We start from the raw sequence: 22,296 nt of genomic DNA, 5'->3' as shown, positions 1-22,296 counted from the left end.
AGACTGGGCAAAAGCGGCCTGCATGGCAGATTTCCAAGACGCAAACCACTGTTAAGCAAAAAGAACATTAGGGCTCGTCTCAATTTTGCTAAGAAACATCTCAATGATTGCCAAGGCTTTTGGGAAAATACCTTGTGGACTGATGAGACAAAAGTTGAACTTTTTGGAAGGCAAATGTCCCGTTACATCTGGCGTAAAAGGAACACAGCATTTCAGAAATAGAACATCATACCAACAGTAAAATGTGGTGGTGGTGTGATGGTCTGGGGTTGTTTTGCTGCTTCAGGACCTGGAAGGCTTGCTATGATAGATGGAACCATGAATTCTACTGTCTACCAAAAAATCCTGAAGGAGAATGTCCGGCCATCTGTTCGTCAACTCAAGCTGAAGCGATCTTGGGTGCTGCAACAGGACAATGACCCAAAACACACCAGCAAATCCACCTCTGAATGGCTGAAGAAAAACAAAATGAAGACTTTGGAGTGGCCTAGTCAAAGTCCTGACCTGAATCCAATTGAGATGCTATGGCATGACCTTAAAAAGGCGGTTCATGCTAGAAAACCCTCAAATAAAGCTGAATTACAACAATTCTGCAAAGATGAGTGGGCCAAAATTCTTCCAGAGCGCTGTAAAAGACTCATTGCAAGTTATATAAGCGCTTGATTGCAGTTATTGCTGCTAAGGGTGGCCCAACCAGTTATTAGGTTCAGGGGCAATTACTTTTCACACAGGGCCATGTAGGTTTGGATTTTTTTTTCTCCCTAAATAATAAAAACCATCATTTAAAAACTGCATTTTGTGTTTACTTATGTTATATTTGACTAATGGTTAAATGTGTTTGATGATCAGAAACATTGTGTGACAAACATGCAAAAGAATAAGAAATCAGGAAGGGGGCAAATAGTTTTTCACACCACTGTAAATGGCATTTTACTCTAGTTGTCCTTTTTAAAAATGTGTGATTAGTTGTTTATTTACTATAATATTAATGTAATACAGGACAGAAAAAGTGCAAGTATAATATTCTGGATCTCTTTCATGTGGGCAAAACTACTAATGAGTAAATTTTAAAAAATGTCAAATTGAACTTTCAAATGTCACAAACTCCTGGGGCCTCATGTATAAACGGTGCGTACGCACAAAAATGTTGCGCAAGAATGTTTCCATGTTCAAATCGTGATGTATACCTAAACCTAAAACCACACACATTTCCACGGTAGCTCATACCCGGTCATACGCAAGTTCTGCGCTCGGTTTTGCAAACTGGCGGTACCCAGCATCAAAGCAGTGCTACTATTCCTGTGTGGTTTTCCTCTCTTTTTTATATCCACATCCCTGACGTGGCTTTATAAATACACTGAAATTAAGTGCATATTGTTTATTTGTTTAATGCATCTGATTGTAATTAATCTGTAACAATATAATGGTCCACAGAATGGTCAAACTATTCCAAATACCATAGCTGCTTTAGCATTATTACTCACTGCACCTTTTTCTTCTTTCAGCTGCTCCCATTAGGGGTTGCCACATCAGATAATCTTTTTCCATATTACTCTCACTGCACCACTCGGAGTATTTATATCACTGTATAGGAGTGTGAATCACAGCTGTACAACAGCTGATCAGAAAGAGAATTAATCGGTATACAGCATCAAGCACACGCTGCCTCAGCCATGCGGTCTATTGAACTGCTCTCATACGAGAGACGCTTCAGAGCCTTTCCAGGTACGGACTTCGTGGTTCAGAAACAGTTTCATCCTAAGGACTCTAAAACGCACTCAGTCAGTACATCAAGAGCTCCTTGTAGAACTGTTTGTACATAAAGTACAATTATCTCACTGTAAACTTGCGATAGTTATAATTTTGCACAATCTGAGCCACTTTATAAAGTGTGTATTTACATATAATGACGATATACTTTTTAAGATGAAATGCAGCAAAATATGTTTATTTTTTTATATAGATAAAACTAACTTCATTTAAATAATCTATATTGTTAATGGTTAAACATGCGAGGACACGGTGCCGCAGCATCCGCTCATGGATTGTTCCTGCCTCACGCTGTATATGTGCTGGGGCCGGCGTAACACTGGATGGATAGATGGAAAGAATAATTAAACATGCACTACGAAGATATTTCAATGTTCCTTAAAAGTTTTGAAGAATCGGCGTTCTAAGCTTACAGATGGCTTAACGTCTATTACAGAGCTGATTGTGTGGCGATTTGGTATTTGGAGAAAGAAAAGTAAGGACAGGAATTAGAGGTTATTACGTTTGCAAAAGACCGTACTGCTACAATAAAAGTATTTCATCGAAGGTCGCGCATGGAGCATTCAAGCATCTTGCTTGAGACGTGAACAATCACTAAGCCACCGTGTTCCCATGTAAAATAACATGCTTTAACTCTTATCATGAAAATGATATCACGTATACATCTCAGTATTTTCATTATTCAGAGAGCTGTAATATCACGAATGTAATAGATTCGGTGACCTGTTGGAGGAAGAGAAAGCCTGGAAGCACGTAGTGATTCACACACAGAGCACATAGAAGATCAAATACAAAACAAAGCATTTAATGTTCTACTTTAGTTACGATGGGATTTGAGAAACTAATAAATTAAACAATTTTAAGATGAAGTTTATGATGTTCTACTTTAATGACAAAATAAAGTGTGTGATTAAAGTGGAAATTTCGAGATTAAAGTTGACATTTCGTGCTTTTCCCCCCCCCAGTGTGTGCCTTTTTATTTCCTCTGTACCCTAATAAGCTTTCATATGACACTCGGACGGTGTGCTACGACTCGCCTTTTCACGGCGACTTTGATATCTGACAGCTTTTTTTTTTTTATTTCAGCACTGTGCGACTTTGTGAACTTGAGCTTGAGTTTCTCCGACACACTAGGTCACTCGATCAGCTTCCTTTTCTTGTTTATACCACTGTTTAAACCAACAAATAGTACGGTTTTCCTTGCCTCCACTTGGTATTCGCTGAAATTCTATTTTCCCTTGTGCTTTTGCCATTGCCTTTTCACAGAAAACTGAGCTTAAGGGCAATTTATATTGATTTGCATATTCAAAGAGGCGTGATTCTGGGAGGAGTTGGGGTGGGGCAGCAGGCACGTGCGTCAATTTTCCTGCTGACCGGGATTTATGTAGCGGAAGAACGTGGAAGTTGGCGAACGCACAGATTTATGCATCTGGATTTTTTGTGTGTAAGCACATTTCGGCTTTTGTGCTTACGTCATGTGTGAATTCTACGCACGGCGTTATGCATGAGGCCCCTGGTGCTTGAACTTTAGTGATCTCTCCCTTCTTTGTCTCAAGTGAAATCAAACTTGTCAGTTTTACATTAATCCATTACTTTAGAACTACCATAAAAACAGCACTTTTAGTGCTATTTTCTAGTTATCTTAAGTTATATTTTGTTATTGCATTTGTCAACGTACTTATACATCCATCCATCCATCATCCAACCCGCTATATCCTAACTACAGGGTCACGGGGGTCTGCTGTAGCCAATCACAGCCAACACAGGGCGCAAGGCAGGAAACAAACCCCGGGGCAGGGAGCCAGCCCACCTTACTTATACTTATACATAATTAGAAAAATAATTTGTGACCAAAGTTCCTTCTATTCAATTACTCATAAGTGAGACTACATCCCCATTGCAAAAGTACTATTCAAATATGAGAACTGCTGTTTCATGAAGTTCTTCACATTTTTAGGATTATACTCATGAACATTAGGTTGCCTTTAAAACAAAGAAAATGACACAAATTTACAGTTTGCAGGTATGTAATCAGCCATGAAATTTGCTGATTTGGCAGGCTTGCTAACTGTGCATCTGTTCAATTAGGCATTGTCTTGACAGTACCTTAAAAAAAAAAAAATACATGCAGAGGTTCTAGGAATTTGAATAGCACTGTGATTGTTTCCGACTCACAGCTGCTGAATCCAGGATTCAAATCCTATCTGGTACAATCTGTACAATTTCCACAGAGGTGGGCTAGTACTGCCTTCAGGGTTGGTTTGGTGTCTAATCCTGCTAGTCCTAAACTGTAAAGGCAGTGTAGGAAAAAAGGTTAAAATGCTTGGATGAGTTAGGGTAGGAACTGTGCTGGTCTCAGGTTTGCAGAGTTTCTGCTGGTTTTCAAACTCTTTAAACTATGATTTTTTTTTTCTTATATCTATCTTTGTTAATATGAATAGACCAATAATACATTAAACATTTGTTTATGCCTAGCTACATCTTTGTCTCCTTCCTAGGTTCCTTTTTTCTCCCTTTACAAGTTATGGACCCTTCCCTCCATTGATGATACTTTAATTTGTCAACCATTAACCTTGCATTAATCAAAAATAGATTTAAATATAGGTTGCTGCTATTGGCTCAGATCTAATGTTCACTTACACTGTATTCAAAATTGCAGTAGGAAGGAAAAAGAGTGGGTTCATCATTCAAGGGTATAAGGTTACCCAATGGAGAGGCACCTGCTCACTACGGATTCGAGTATCTCATGGTTTTATGCATTGTATTTAAAGTTTTGTACTAAGGAAACCACTTGCATCATTTTTTTTTATTAAAATTGCTGTTACCATGAATGTGACATTTCTGTAGAAAAAAAGATTTTGTTCATTTCTTGCTTCAGAAATATCACCCTACTAGGCTCTCCTTCACGGCATTGCATTTTAAAATAGGTATTCTTTAAGCTTTTCCATCTTAGTTTAAATTTCAAACATTCCCTCAGCTCGTTTCCCACCCTTAGACCTTTTGAATCAAGTACTCCTACTTCACCATTAAATAAATACTCCCTCTCCTCATAACTCCAGTAAACTTTAATAAACTTTAAATTTACTTACCAATTTGGTTGTCATGTTTAAAGACAATGTCAAAATGGAGGACAAGCAGCATGAACTGGAACCACGAACTCATCTCCTTTTTTTCCATTGGAATGTGAGCTGCAAATACAATGTCATTGGCTTCAAAATGTCTTTCTACGGCCTCTTTGAAATCTTTAATCTTTTCACATTGTTTGTCTCCCCAGGGCATAAGCCATTTCTGGTGATGTTTTCGGATATCCACACATTTGGCAGTCCCATAATTAATTGCAGTGGTGGGACTTGGAGCTATTAAAAAACAAAAAAAATATATAAATAAATAATAATAATATACAGATACATACATACAGATACATACATACATACATCAAATTGCTACAATGCTTATATAGTATATGTAACATGGCTTTGGTTGCATTTCCCTTTTTGGCTACAAGTAGTCACTCTTCCATTATTTTCATATTAGAGATGCAGTGTTTTAAATTTTTATTCATCTAGTTATAGTGAACTGAAAAAAAATTCTTAAGAGAATGGAAACTAAAAGGAGAAAAAAAAGACATTAACTTGTGATCAGATTAATTAAACATCATAAGAGATGGCTAGAAATAGCAGTTCTCTGTGCGGAGCCATGCGATCTACAATCAAACTCCTTTTTATAGTGGAAGAGTAATATACACAGACAGGGGCATGCTCTCTTTCAAAGCATGACGCAAACATGCATTTTTACAAGTGTATGTATTCCAGCTGAATTACACCAAATATAAAGCCGATAGAAAATGTTTGATAGTGTAAGGTATAAAAACTGGGCCAGACTTTGTTAAGCAAGCACCTTACTGTATGCATTTTTAATGGATCATCCGTGACTCCCAAAGCATTTATTTAAAAAAAAATAAAATAAAAAATGTTAAAATGCACTAGTAATAGATGCACCTTCATATTATGTTAAGTGATTTTGCAGGTATGGTGAACTCTAAACTACTACAAGACACACACTTTTTGGTCTTGTGGGCTAAAATGCTAGAAAATATGCAGACACACAATGCAACTTGCTACCTACCACCTCCATTTGTTATTGTACTGGGTTAGTAAAAACAAAAAAAAAAAAAACAAAACATAATGGGACCAATGAATGTTAAAAATGTTACTCTTCATGATGGATAATGCTTATGCTTTAAGGGCAACAAGTAGTTACAAAATAAAAACTCATGTATATGTCAAATGCATAAAATGATTTAAGAATCACTTTTAAACCATATCACAGCACCCCGCATTTTAATTGCTTTGAATCGTGAAGTGCCTGCTAATTCCCACCCCTGAATTTCACAAATGAGGACTGATTATAAATGGGTCTGCCACTGTGCACTCACTCACTTTTACAAAAAAGTAAAAAAGGACAAACCTACTTTAGGGACAGTCACTACAATGACCAAGAATATTTTCAGTTAGAGCCTAAGGGCCGGTTTCTACTTTACACTCTGAACGCATATGCACATGCATCATGGCTACAACGCATTCCCAGCATTCATTTGACATGTCCTCCAAGCACATCATCAGAAATTAACATAATGTGTGTGCAAGTTGCACTACTGGGGGAGGGCACAATGTGTTCAAGTTGGAATGCGATGTCAGAGTCTTGGATTACTATTAACATGTGAGAGCAAGCAGCTTTGCAGATCCTACAGGATTGATGTGTGCTTTGAGGTTTGATGAATGGTTAGATGTAGTGAAGCAAAGTGCTTTTCTTTTCTAACATTGCATATTCCCCATCGTAATGACAATACATTTTACAGGTCTTACATACAGTCTTTTGTGTGGTCTTTTTCCGTTGGTTTTTTTTTTTGCACTTTCACAACAGCATCAGAATGTATGGTAGCATATTTGAGCCACACTGAATAAAAATTAGGGTCTATTTTGTTATTAAAGTGGAAATTTCAAAATGTCAAAAACATCTTAAGTGACCCAGTTAATTGCTACATGCTTCCTGAAATGACGGCAGCGGCAAGCAGCAATTGCCACACAGAACACATTACATTTATGATATTCCAGCTCTCTGCTCATTTAGAATCCTTAGATTTACAGTATACTTGAAACTACTTTCATGATGAAATGCATTAAAAGTATGTATATTTCATTTTAGAGATAATCATGAACTTCATTTAAATAAGGAATACTGTTAATAATTACACATATACCCCCTAGTATGTATTGGCGGGGGTTGACGGGGTTGACCCACCCTAGATTTATAAATGTCACTGGGCTTAGTGGAAGCACACTTAATGAATTGAAACAGTAAATGAAACTCTCCCACTGTCATGGACACTGTGACAAATTTAAAATTGTCAATTTAAGTTCTTAAGGATGTACATATTGAATCTTAAGTGAGTGTCACATTCTAAAGACAGCAAGCCAACACCTTTTTCCTAGAACATCACATTTAAAATTTATGAGCACTAATTTGCCTTGTTAACTTCCACTGCTGCATTACCAGCCAATAGTCACAGGGTGATGCAATACATTACTCAAAAAATTTGAATGGCTTTTCAAAATGTCACACCAAGGCTCAATAACTCCAGCAGTCAAACAAAAAAGTAACATAACATTTCTACTACCTCTTCAACCAGCTGTTCATGGTACAGCATTATTGAGGAGATAAGTCTTAGGTTTGAAGGAATGTCTCTTGAACACTCAAATTCTGGCTTGCACATACCTGTTCATTTGAAGTAAAAATAGATATTCTTTGAAACGCGTGACAACAACTCTGTCTTTTGATGCACTATAATCAAAATGTTATAGGTGAAATTATGATCAGCAAAAAAGAATGTTTTTTGGGAGTGGGGTCAACATGTACACTGTAATTACGTGCAATAAATTAGATCAATGTAATTTTGCAGTCTTAAACAAGTCCTTGGTAATTTTGTAAAGTTACCTACTAAAATTAACCCAGAAGTTATAAACAAAATGTACTTAAAAATATCTGATATCTACTAGAAAAATAAAAAAACCTTCAGAATTACACATGACCAAAATGCAGTCTGTTACAAGTAAACACCATGGAAAAGGTTCAATCTTCTGTGGTAAAGCACAGTATAGGATCATCCCTACCTGACTGAAGAAGGCAGCTGCTCAAATGGTATGTAACAAATCCAGTGTACTACTTGAGTATTAAATACCTACAGATTTCTGCCTGCAATTTACCACTTGGAGAGCATATCCTAAGAAGCTTTTATTACTGTACATTAGTGCAACAATGCTGTACAGTAATCCCTCCTCGATCGCGGGGGTTGAGTTCCAGACCCCCCCGCGATAGATTAAAATCCGTAAAGTAGAAACCATATGTTTGTATGGTTATTTTTATACATTTTAAGCCCTTATAAACTCTCCCACACTGTTAACATTATTAGAGCCCTCTAGACCTGAAATAACACCCTTTAGTCAAAAGTTTAAACTGTGCTCCATGACAAGACAGAGACGACAGTTCTTTCTCACAATTAAAAGAATGCAAACATATCTTTCTCTTCAAAGAATGCGTGTCAGGAGCAGAGAATGTCAGAGAGAGAGAGAGAGAGAGAGAGAAAAGCAACCAATCAAATAATCAATACATGCTTTAAAGTATGCCGAAGCACCTCAAAGCAGCATTTTGTAGAGCAGCGTCCGTATCTTCTAGGCAAACGGCCTCTGTGCAAACAGCCCCTCTGCTCACACCCCCTCGTCAGGCACAGAGAATGTCAGAGAGAGTGAGAGAGACAGAGAAAAGCAAACAATCAAGCACTGCGTGGGAAGCACATCGTAGCTCATTGAGGAGTTTTATTTAATACGTAATACATGCTCTGATTGGGTAGCTTGTAAGCCATCCGCCAATAGCGTCCCTTGTATGAAATCAACTGGGCAAACAAACTGAGGAAGCATGTACCATAAATTAAGACACATTGTCCGCAGAAATCCGAGAACCAGCAAAAAATCCATGATATATTTAGATATGCTTATATTTAAAATCCGCGATGGAGTGAAGCGCAATATAGCGAGGGATCACTGTACAATAAATTCAGAGTTGAGATGTCACAAGATGCATTTACAAAAATTCTCCAAGTTTATGAACACAGCATTTAGAAGGGATGTAAACTGCTGCCTGCAGATGTAATGATGAAGATGTAGCAGATTTAAAAAACACAAAATCAGGGCATCTCTCTTGCAGTCTAATTCAAAAATAATTTCCAGCTTGCTTAAAGTAAATTAAAATGTGGCTTCTAACTGACTCGTGTAGAAGTCATTAAAATTGCCACAAGCTTATATATTAAAAAAAAAAAAAAAAAGTAATTTATACTCCTAATATACATAAACTTATGAGCTGTTAATTCAGTTTTTAAATTAACACACATTAAAAAGGTTTTTATTTTACAAGTAGTTGTTGACATATGACCTGTATGTTTAATGACCATTCATTCGACTTACAACCGTTACCGCATCTCAAGGGCAAATGACAGTTTTTGCCATGCCAGCTCCATATGCTGTGACTTCTTCATCTTGATCTCAGTGAATTACTTGCAGCGGTTTCAACCATGTTAAGTTACATTTATCTTACAATTACAGAAAAAAGGCAATTGATCTCAATGCAAAAATGAAGGTGATCAAGCAGTATGATATAGGAAAGAAAGTGAAGGCAATCATATGCGACTTCAATTTATCCCATTACAACTGATGTTTAAGGCACAAACTATACTGCTGTGCTCTGGCTTTGAATCTGGTTAACGTCTGAAGTTTGTGCTGTGACTCATGATGTGCTGCTTTGTGTGAACCACCACAAAGGGGTCATGAAACCATACTGAACTCTTATCTTTTAATGTTTATTATTAACAGGCTGAAATATTAAAACAGAAAACACAAGTGCTCAAACTCTGCCGGTATAATTCTACTCTCACTGTTAACACAATGGACACTAGGAAAGGCTCACACTGATGATGTAACAACATAACACGGACAAAGAAAGGATTCATGAAGCTGTTAAAGGTTCAGCACTCATGCGAGCAACAGAAATTGTGGAACAAAAAAAAAAAAAAAGGATGCAAAACAATATGACTTAACATCAGAATCCCTGAAGCCTATGAAAAACAAAGTCGTAATGCTGGGCCACCTTAACTTTCTTTGCACCACTTCATCAGTGTCTGTTTTGCAAATATGTCAATCAGCCTGCTATCCTATCCCCCACCACGGCAGCTGAAGTCAAGTCAGACACAAAATTCTCAGAGCTCAAGTCTGTTTATCTGAGTGTGAGGGGTCTGGAACTGTATAGGGTAAATAACATCATTATTTGGAATACATATATTTCATGTGTGTTTTCATGTCTACAACAATCAGGGTAAATGTAGGATGACAGGAAATGCGAGGCAAGAAATGCTGAACACAATTAAAACAAACTTTATGTCATAGTAATAATAGTAATAAATGTTGATGTGAAGTGTATACTGCATGAAGTCTGAAGTTCAAATATCAAATAAACAAATTCACAAATGGTATAACAAAATAAGTGTGCCTATATTCAAGAATATAACCGAAGAAAAATAAATTATTCAATTTACATGTTGCTGTCAATGTGTAAAAATCAAAGCCCAAATATCAAATCGACACAACCTAAACAGGTCTGCTTGGCTGGTGTAGAGGCAAGAGCTGCTGCCTCATAATCAAGAAGTTGCGTGTTCAAGCCCAGATCCTCCCAACATTTACCGTTTTGAGTAATGAGCTGCTGTTATTACTATTACATGAATTTAAAACAGCCACATACAAATACAAAACAAAAACATAGTTTTCCCTTTTTGAAGTTCGTCCTTTTGATATTTGCATCTAGTACATTAGCAATTAACACTGAAAATACTTTAAATTTCATTAGTAGCCTGTAATTATGTTTTAATCTTTTTCAACAAAATGACTGAATGTTGTGCTCAAGGGTATTCTGCTCAGCTATCAAAATAATACTCCTTAGTAGGGAAGTGAGGAGTACTAAAGAAATGTGTAGTGATCTATAATTAACATTCCATAAACAATAACCAAAAGTGGGGGTGTAGTTAGAAGTTCCAGGCCCTTACAAATACTTCATTAAGGGATAAGTGCTTTAAACTTGGGAGACATCTTTGAAATTTGACTTTGAGGCTTTGTCCAGTGACAAAATGTTTATGTAATGATACTGACCAGTTTTGTAGCACATTACATTACATTGGTCACTATGGAGTCTTAATACACTGACTTGCAATCTGGAGGGAGCACTCTCAACCTGTCTCTGAACCCACAATGACTTCAAGATATCATTAAAAACTGACTATGTTGGTAGATCCTGGTATAATTCATTTGTACATAAATATTCAGATTGTAACATTTAACTAATGAATTAATTAGTTATGTGCAAAGGCATGCCTCTTATCCATTGAAGCACTTTTTAAATGTTCTTCCTCTCAAATGGCTTCAATAGCAAGTATTTACGTATATTACATTAGCTCAAGAGACAAAGTTCTTGTTTCACTCACGATACTGCATGGCAAACAAGGCACAAGAAACAATATTTTTATGTTCCATCTTTCTGTCTGCATTAATCCATCAATAATACTGAACCACACATCACTATGGGAAAGAGGTAAGCTTATATATTAGACACAGTTCACATACAAGCTTATACACAAAGGCATTACCTTTAAAACAATGAAAAGGCATCAGAAAAATCAGCTTTCCCATTTCAGCTTGCATGAACAGATATTCAGGATTTTTGATAAAAGATTTTACCTTGAAAGGTGTTTGCAGGTTTTGCAAACCTCCTCCACTTTAAACACTCCATTGGATCTGCACATAATACCACACTGACACTCTAGCACAAGGTAGGCTTCTTGAATTATGCCATATAAGGTGGCATAGTTCCAAAGACATTTACATTTATTTGCTTGGCAGACGCTTATATCCAAAGCGTCTTGCAAAAGAAATAAACATACTCGAGTAACATTAGGCTAGGGCATGTTTATTCAGCAAGTGTAGTAGGACAGTAGAGCTGGGTATCAGCAGTGATGTCCAGACTCAATTCAATTCCGATTCACAATGCCACAATCCAATATTGGTTTTATCTTGACTGAATTAGCGCACACCAATATATTTGAATTTGTGGCTTTTAGAAATTAAATATAATGTTCTCCATGCATGAGAAAGTAATGCAACAAATTTCAGGAACACTTTATTTGAAGTGTCTACATAGTGACTTCATAACATATGCATAAACAGGGTATGACATTTAAGAAGAAATACTTGATTAGTAATGAACAGCAATCACCAGTATTTCGAAGAAGAAAAAAACAGCACTGCACTTATTCAAAATTCACCATATTTTAAGCAAAATGTGTTTCGTCACATCAGAATTTACACGTATTATGGGAGGGCTTCTTGTGTTAATACAATGCAAAGGCATATAATTTATAAAACAGCTATGTCATCTTGCAATTATTATAAAATAATCAAATACTGCCTCTTAAATGTTATTCAAGAACCTATTCTTGCATTATGAATCTCCATGCAGACACCCTTCAACTAAAAAGTTGGCCAAATTTATTCCTCTATTTAACATTTAAAATAATCTTAATTAGCTGAAATTAAAGAAAACAGCAGTAAGACTCATGTCTTAATATAATTCTTCAAGTAGCAGTTTCAAAAATGTGTCCTCAGAGTCCTCAGCAAGCATTTTAAAACAAGGATCTAGAGCAGATGCTTGTTGACAGTGGTACTGAATGAATGGAACATAAGAACTGGCCATCGTGACTGAGAACGTTGCTATTATGGAGCTACTTCAAATTGGCTGCTTTGAACACGTTTACTTTTGTATCACATGCTGCTCCTGCTCCGAAAATTTCAACCATTGCCCACTTTTCTTGTCAGGTTAGGCACATTGCAAACTTTTTCCACAGCAACATTACAACTAGCCACGTCCTTAAAGAGAAGTAACATTTATCGGACTTGCCAACACACAAACCTGTGATGCAGTCCTGCAATGGAACAGTGCATTGGAAATGCTAGAAAGGTTTTTGGAACAAAAGAGTCATCTCAGCAGCCCTGTATATAGGCAGTGAGGTTGCTCCTGGTGCGACTTGTATTCCGTGTGCTTGACTGCAACACATCCGGCACAGATGCTCGGTTGTTTTTAATGTTCAATTGTCACATAGAAATCTGTTGCTCTGAATGTTCCGCTGTCCACACATCTGATTTAAGTGTTATAAAGATGCCGATTTCAGTTAAAGTGGAGACATTTTATGTGAGATAGTAAAGTCCTAGTTTCATAGACAGCCTTAACGGGCAAATGTGTGCTATCTACTGGATTGGATGTCAAAAATGAAGATAAGCAAAAAACTACATTGTAGTAATTAAGCAGGATTGAGATTCACAAGATCGATCTAGTCCTTAATCAATATCAAATAATTTTAATGAAAAGTAAAGTAATGATTAATTGAAAAATTATTTTTTACCCAGGCCTATAGGACAGGCAACAAAAGTTGATTGCCACAAGTGAAAATGTGATAACTAATAAATTTACAATTATGGATTAACAATCAATAAAGTAATTAAACAATGTGGCAACAAATCAAACAATATGGAAGGTCACAGAACATCAACACCCCCAACCAGATATTCATGGTTTACCAACCTCTAGGCAAAATTAAGCATTTTATTTTATTAGGGATTTACAAAGCTTCCATACTTGCTGGTTTACCGAAAGAGCTTATAAGAATTAAAAAGAGATTCAATAAACCTCCTCCTTGGTCCTTCACAATCAACAGCCTCAAGACTGGCAGGAAAACGATCAAAGCAGAAAAAGAAGCTTGCATTAGTAACTGGTTTTTAGCAGCCAGACTAATAATTGTGTAATTGGTTAGTACTCCATTATCCTGAAAAACCCATCTGTACATCTACTAAAATGTTATGAAAACAGTACAAGCATACAAGGCAAAGTAAACCATATGGGAGGGATCATAATGCACTCTTCACTTCCAGCTACATTAATCAGATGTTATTAGGACACAATTCACTGTATATGCAAATGTAAAGCATTTGCACTGTACATTGACACAGCAGCAGAAAAAGCTGCTACTTCACAAATTCAGCATCCGTGGTGAAAAGTCATCAATTTTCAGCAACCACTTTTAGATGAAAGACAAACAAAAGCAAAATCAAGGTGTTGCATTTTACCCATATGGACTTGCAATGTTTTAAAAAGATGCATTTCAATTAGAAGAATTATTGTTACACTCACTTTAAAACATTGAGAGTGAGCTTAATTGCTGTGAGAGACCAAAAAAAAAAAAATTTCTACCAGTATGAAAAATTAAAGTGATATCTGTGCCAACCTGTCGGTTTTCTGAGCAATTCTCCAAGTACTGCATCTCCTTAGCAGCAGTTAACATTTTTACCTAGTATCTGCCTTAATCTGCATGTTTTCTCTGTAAACTCTAAACTTGATGGTTATGGTAAACGCAAATAATTAAAAGCTAACTTTATGAAAGGTGAGTATTAACATGCAACACATGAACTATTTACAGCCCACTTAGCCAAAATGTGGCTTAAAGATCCAATCTCCCAGGAGGAAGAGATCTTCAATAATCTGAAGAAAAATGTGTGAATGAGCAAAACATCCAACTAACTGCTGGCTTTTAGCAACTAGCTGTCAGCATGCACACAAAAATCCTGAATCTCTAAAATAAAAGCGTTAAAAACAACACCCAAGGGAATGAGCCATTTCACAGCACTTCCCCTTCCTTAAGTACTTTAAAAAGCTGAAAGAGCTCAAAATATCTTGAGAACCCTTTGCCTGCAGTAACACGTCTTTATGATTATGTTGTTAAAAGAAAAATCTTAAGCCATCAGTATCTTAACACCTGTATCCGATTATTTTCAGTATCTTGTAAAATGACCAAGAACATTAAGAGCTTGACTTCTAATTACTGAAACACCAGGAATGGTTTCAGGAAATTGACCCTTTTTGCACAAAGCAGAGATGCAGATCAGAAGTCCACCAGTTCCAGACCTAGAAGGTTATGGTGGTTACAAGTTTTTATTCAATCAAACCACTTATTGAAAGAAAAGTCAATTATTCCGAATAATAAATGCGAGATCTAAAATCCTTACCGAAAGATTTAATTTAAATAAATACTTTTATGAATTTAAAGGAAAATCCACATATTTAATGGATGAAATAGACTTATGTCTATAGTGATTAAAGCACTCCAACGACTGATCTCATGCAGTGTTCAAACAACCCCGCTACAATTTGACCTTTCCACCCAGTTATCTTCAATGCAAAAGGAGGACACACCAGCCAGTGAACAAATACAATGAAAGTCTGCCTCAGTAAATCCAACAGAAGTAGGATGGAACAGATAGGCTAATTTATCACAAGCGGTTGGCTAGCTCAAAACAAGAAGTTAATACTGTATGTAATCACGATCACAAAAAGCTAGACTAGTCCAAAAGAGCTGTACTCACTCAGAACAAGTCAAAGAGTTTCATTTTTAATCATAATGAGATAATTACAAAAACCTAAATAATAATTGGACTGAAAAATGGGCAGTGGATCTCCTTATGGCTGGAGATGGTCAAAAATTGACAAATATGTAACTCAAGCAAAGTTAACTGACAGATCACCCTATACCAAGTTACCCCAGATGTTGACTAGCCAGTTCCATTCACCACCAATCATTTACACTGTATTGTTAATAACACATGCACAAGTTTTGAAACTCGGCTTTAAAAACATCTAGTATGGAAAAAAACTGTTGTTTTCTCATATTCATGAAATTTGAAAGGAGTACAAGTTGGGTTTTGAGAAAGGATTACCAAACTCTACTACCAGTTTCTCTGGGGACCTGTATTTAACATTTTTTGGCTTACTTCAATGCACAATGAAAAACAGAATTTCACCAATCTGGAGATTTTATTGATAGATTATGTACCTATCAACAGCGGTGTTAGTTTTAATCTCCACTATTCGGATAGAGGAATTTAGGAAATGTAAACAAATAACCAGGCCTTTTAAAGTAAAGAAGCTCTTAAATCATGAAGGTTGAAAATCCAGAGAAGCATGATCACAATACATTTTACTGTAGATGTTTACAACACAACTTCAACAGAAGCCAGCATTCAGAGATGACTCACTGAGTGCACAAAATAAAAGAAGTACAAGACTATCTCGAGAGTTACACCTCTTGGGAATTTGGATTGAAATGCATTCAAGTGCTTAAAATTACAAACCAATGATTCTGACATTTAGAAAACACATAGGCCTTGAAGTAATTTTAAAATACTACAAAAATGAAAGCCATCCTTTCATTTTCGGAACCTGGGAGACGAGCAAAAACTAGCAGTGCTTTGAAGCCCAGTTCAACTCAGAATACCCCAAGCCAAAAGACACTAATTAGTCTTCCTGCTCGACTTTGACACAGAGTATGAAATCAGTGTCAGCAAAACAATGCTCACAGCGAGAATACTTAACACACAAAATTAGATTAAGTAATGAGATATTTGATAAGAAATTTATAAATTTTGATAAGGCCATCGAGCTCATTAATCTGTATTCAAATACCCTTTTTTTCTTTTTTAAATAGAGAATGATAAAGTTGATTGGCAACATTATGGTGTATAAGAAATTGAAAGACATCTGAATGAACAAGTAGTGCCTCTTCTGGTCCCCATTCACATATAAAACATGGCACCTTAGACCAAAACATAAATATCAGGCTACAGTGCAACAAGTTTCAGGTACATTCAGTGAAACAAACTAAACCAAAACACTGATACATCACGTAAGGCAGAACTTTAAATTTCCAAAGTTGCACCTTCACACTGTGTGTTTAGGTCCATTTTTGGCCCTACTTCAGCCAATTTGGCTTCCCTTACAAGAACATTTCTTCTGACAATTTTAACCATAAATAGCTTACATTTTCCTAAGGTGTATATGCAAAGCATGATATGTAAAGTATTGTTTTACTTCAACATACCAATCTCAAATGGAAGTGGAATGAGGTTCACCAATACTGTTGTTAGTAGTGGGCACAATTTGTATAGATTTGTCGACTACTGATTCCCCAGTATTAAAAGCAACATGCACACCATTTACACCAATGATATATGAAATGAGCCTTTGTTGATATTTGTATAGATGACTGCACTCTCTCTGCAGTCAGTAATTCCACCATAAACCACAGTAGTTACACATAGATTTGTTGGTTTGTATAACACAGTGAAAATGTATTGTGAATCAGGATTTCTTGGACTCAAAACACTGTTGGATCAGAATAAACAAACTTTAAAAGGCGTGTCCCTGCAGCTACAGCACACTTTGCACACTCCTTACAGCATCTTTACCATTCACATACTACTAAATTGAAGATTTTTCCAACAGCAAAGCAAACAGTATCTTCACACGTTTTTCTTGGAAAACCAGATTCCTAAAGGGTCAAGACAATAAATGTTACATTTTCATACATTTTATTGTGGTTTACATTTTGTGTTCTTCAAGTCACAAGGATAGTTTTCTTACATTATACTGCATCAGCATTTCAATCTTAATTACTACATAAACAAGTAAAACATAACCCATTTTCACACTCCACATAGATTTTGTAATCCTATTTACAAATGGAAATGTGAATAAATTGCCACATACCAAAACTATACTACTTTGCAAATATCTAAGTACCAGGTCTGCAAGGCATCAGTCTCCTATTCATTTGTAGAAAAAGACAGCTTCTCTTTGAGAACCAGAGTAACATTTTTCAGTAAATGTAAAACATTTTACCACATTCTGCTATCTGAAAAAAAATTGATAATTCTCATCTTGAAAAAACAAAAAAAAAAGTGCACAAAGAGAGCAGATGAAAGGTTAGCTCTACTGGCTCCTGTATAGTTGTTCAAAGCATATGTGATAAAAAGGTAAATATAAACAGAAGACCTGTAAGAAGTCTGTGCACAAACGAGCCCCAGTAAAATTACACATTACTAATGTCTTTAAGGCCATACTTAGATTTTACATCTGTAGTAAAATATTCCAATTAATTTTGCTAACAGATACACCAACACACAAAACCTACATCCCCTACTTAGCCATTTATTTCATGATCTAACATGAAAATGTGAAAATAAAAGATCACGGCAATTTTATAATGTAAATGATATTTAATAAATATTAACTGTGCCTTGTATATTCTGTAAATCTTGTTAGACTTAAGACTGACAAATTAAATAAAAATGTAGGAAAGTCACTTAACTAGGACTTAAAAAAAATAAACCAAAATGATGCCAAGAATAAATAAAGTTGAATAACCTCCAGGAAAAAAAAAAAAATAAAAAAAAATAAATAAAATAAAAATAAAAATAAAGCAGTGAAAGATCCCTATAACAGAAACTTCTGAATACTTCCTGTACCTATTTAATGTTTTGGCTGAGACAAATATTTGATGTTCTATATGCTTTGACAAGTAAACTGTCACTCTATAAGCAGAGTTATGTTGCTAAACTGTAAAAATTTTATAAAATACAGTTAATTCTTGACTTCCATGAACAGCCTGTATAAGTAGCTTTGTGTGCGACGATTGATGGGCTGACCTCTCATCCTGGGTTGCTTTTTACTTTGAACCCATGGCAGCCAAAGCTGAATCAACCCCACTCACCTATCCAAATACATTTAAGTTGGATAAGCATCTGCCGAAAGAGATAAGCAAAGATTATGTTGTGGTTTAAAAAATAAAATAAAAATACATAATGTGCACCATGCAAAGAATAAGGACTGTATTTCAAAACTAAAAAATGTGTGAATCATTAAAACTACAAACTAAAATGGTATATGTATAATTTACTCAAACACATTAGAAGGAAAAAAAAAAAAACACACACACAAATCATTAAATAGATGGTATTCATTAAAAATGGGTCCCCGCCCCCAATATACAGTAATTTAAAGTTTTGGCAATATTGATTTAAAATACGGTATAATCCCCGATATAGTTGAGCTATGAATATACAAAATTTCATTGCTAACTGAAATGATGAAAGCTGTAGTTGCAATTTAAAAAGAAAGCCAATTACATTCTCCGGTTTAATAAATACCAAGAAATACAGTACAAACATGGTAGCAAAATAATTATAAAAATGTTTAGAAGGACAGTATTTATTAAAATGCATTTCCTTCTACTTAAGCAAAATTTGCATTGCTATTACTATTACCATCTTTTAAAGGTGAGACACTTTAGTTTTGATGTGGTTATATGCTAGCAATATAAAGATTGTTATAATCATGATAGAACATCTTTAAAAAAAAAAAAAAAAAAAATTTGTAAGTGTCAGAGGAGGTCCAACATGAAGCTTTGCATTCACCTAGTTGTACAATGGTAGCTACCTAGAAAATGAATGAAAACAATGCCTTTAGCCTTTAAGCATTTACAGAAGATGTATGTACACTAGAAAATGACAGTGTCTGAAAAATGATCATAAAAGAAAGCTAAAATAATTTAGTGTGGGGGAGCCTGAAAAAAATGTCTTTGATAAATGTACTGTGCCCTCTATAATAGTAAAGCTTGGCCTGGATAGGTGGTTTGGTTTTAATTTTACAAAATTGGATTTTCCAGAGTATCCAGACATATAAATATAACATTAATGCACAGAAATGCGTTCTTGACCCGTCCTGGCTTGAAATATGTTCCATGAGTGACATCCTCTTTGATTCAGTGAACACCTTGTGATGGAGCGTCACTATAATAAAACCTTTTGAAAACACGATTGAAATTCAGATTTCCAAAGAGGTACATTTCTAAACAAAAACTCTTATTTTTAATGTACCAAAAATGCCCTCTTTAAAGTGCTGATGCTAATGTCTACTGGACTACCTCAGACGACGAAAATGTACTGCACGTGGTAGTATCGCTTTAATTTTTTATGCCCAAAACTAAGCAATATTTTTTTCCCTTTAAAATAGTGCAGCAGAAACTATTTCCTTATTTTGAGGGTTGATACACAGAAACGGGGTCCCCGATTAGACTGTGATTCAAAATGCGCACTACTCGCGGATAAAACACATGAAGAAAAAGGGCAACGGGGCGGATAACGTGAAAATTCATAATCTGAAGGAACACCGTCAAAGATAAACTAAATTTACTGTCAATGTGCCCGTGCGTTCAAGCGGTAGTATCCGATATCAAAGGAGGCGAGACGGTGAGCGATCCTAAGGAATGCGGCCACACAAAGCGTAAATTGGACATGGTTTTACCCGACACTTAGCAAATGTAACAAATCCGATAGGGCGTTTTATGTGACAAGGTAAAGAACCTCGATACCAAGGAGGACTCGAGCATTTTTCCAAAAATCCATAAAATGTTAACACATCGAACCGTTTCTTTTTTAACTCGATAAAGGTTAAGGAAGTAACAATCGAGTCTCGCACAGTCAGTCGCCATACTCAAGACTTTTCTCCTTTCTTTAACTTGATACTGAAACTAGGCCAAAAGTTTTCTGCCTGCCTTTCTTTCACTGTCCTTCTTTCTTCGTTCAAGGACTAAATCTCAACAAAGAGCTCCACGCAGCCGTGCTTTCCAAAGTACAATAGCGGCGTTAATTAGATCCTAGGAACGAGTCAGCGATAGTGTAACAAATCGCTAACAAAAGCTCCGAAGGGGTGAAGGAATGAGCAAAGTTTCACATCACAAATATAAACTTACCAATCAATCCTCCCACCAGAAAGGAGAGCACTTGGAAAATGAGTAAAATAACTCCAACAATGACCAACTTCTTAGTGCTCATATTTTCAATAATTGCCCCTGCCATTTTTGCTGCCCTGGTGCCACTTTGGAATTAAAAGCCGACCGTATAAATCACTGCGTCCCCCGCCACCCGTTCAATGCAGGCTTGCCTTTGCCTCGCAGCTCTTAAAGGCAGGAATGGGATGCACTCACGTGACCTAACCGGGATTTCCCTTGCAAGCCGCTGTGTGAGTGTCAGCTAAATTACAAGCTCATAAAGTACGGTTTTAGCGCGGGACAGAAGAAAAAGCCGCGAAGATTTTAGTCAAAAACAAAAGTTAATCCATTCTTCTTTCTTTGTTCGCCACACATAACCACATTGTGCAGATGTGAACTGAAGCCCAAGCGGTTCATTCATCTTCTTGAAGCTGCCTGGATTGTTCAAGTTGCCGCGTAGAGCTTCACGTCGTTATTTCATTTCGTCTGCTCCTACACAACGCCGTTCTTGGTTTACTCCTATACAGAATGTTACATTCCAAAGCAAGAAACAAATTATTTGAGTGTAATAATTTACACGATACTAAATATTATTATTGCAGGTGGCTTTCAATACCCTTCTGCCCTTCAGACTGACTCGCGTTAGATTCTGGCGGTTTCGTCTTCCCGGGACCTTGAGCCGGTTGAGTATACAGTGAATACGTGCATATTTTATTAAAGCAACAGTTAGACACAAACCAAAGCTATATTATTCTAAACTACAGAGAGGTGAAAGTCCTAATTCTGTAAATAGAACTGTTAATGGTCAAGTTTCTCGATCCGTTAACTGCAGTATATCGAGGTCGTCACTGCAGTTGCCACTAAGAAGAGGAAACGGACTCACAGAAGCTCAAATGACCCTCTGGTAAACATGAAACTTTGGAAACAAAATTCAGGAATATATCCACTGATATATGAAATTAACAGGCATTCATGGGTGAATATCAATAGATACTGTCAAATAAAAACGGAGGCCTCTAGTATACAGTATACCTTTTAATATTTGCGCGTATGGCTAGCCTGTCTGAATCAGGACTTTGGCAGGTAACACTAAAGGCTGCACATTCTAAACATTCAGCCATCAAAAATAATCTTTTTCTATGGTGGAAATTTTAAATGTAAGCATAATTCTTTTTAAATTATGTGATGTTAAAGAAAATTGAGTAGGATGCAATATTGGAGATGTATATCCTTCGTGAACTTTGTAGTTTTTGAAAAAGGGCTTTTTATTACATAGAGCATACATTCTGCCTAATCTGTCCCTGTTACAGCATCCATGAAGAGCTCATTGTGAGTAAATAGTTCCCTGTAGATACTGTTGTGTAAATGGACCGCACCCTTTCTGCACATCAGTCTGAAATGGCTCTTGACTGAGTAGGTGTAGAGTAGAAACAAATTCATTTTTGATATTGATGGGCCAGACATGGATGTGGCAGCTGATATTTGCGTCATTGCAGTGCTGATGTCTTATACCTGCACCTAGGTTTAATGTCTGGTCTGGCCACCATTTGGGTGGATTTAAAATAACCTTTATTTTTCAGGTTTTTTTTGGGGTTTTTTTGCCAAGCAGTGAAGTGTATTTCTGCATCTCAAAGGAGTGATCTTTAGGTCAATCAGTAACTTTGAAATGACTCAGTGTGGGTATGTCAGTATTTGTGTGTGCCCCGCAAGACAAACTAACA

General features: G+C 36.2%; 1 protein-coding gene across 2 annotated transcripts in view; it reads right to left on the bottom strand.

Annotated features, from left to right (window-relative positions):
• Positions 1–20,788, bottom strand: part of wls (Wnt ligand secretion mediator) — a 64,348-nt gene extending 43,560 nt beyond the window's left edge. Inside the window, exons 1-2 of one of the 2 annotated variants that reach the window (XM_039734549.1) lie at positions 20,558–20,788; positions 4,860–5,126 (exon numbers count right to left, since the gene is read on the bottom strand). In XM_039734549.1, the coding sequence (XP_039590483.1) occupies positions 4,860–5,126; positions 20,558–20,663 (373 nt within the window). In that variant the 5' untranslated portion in view covers positions 20,664–20,788. The remainder of the gene's footprint in view (positions 1–4,859; positions 5,127–20,557) is intronic. The other variant, XM_039734548.1, reaches the window with a different exon arrangement.
• Between the last annotated feature and the right edge of the window lie 1,508 nt (positions 20,789–22,296).

Source organism: Polypterus senegalus, chromosome 14 (assembly GCF_016835505.1).
Source record: "Polypterus senegalus isolate Bchr_013 chromosome 14, ASM1683550v1, whole genome shotgun sequence".
Taxonomy (NCBI): Eukaryota; Metazoa; Chordata; class Cladistia; order Polypteriformes; family Polypteridae; genus Polypterus; species Polypterus senegalus.
This window is presented reverse-complemented; position numbering and strand designations above follow the sequence as displayed.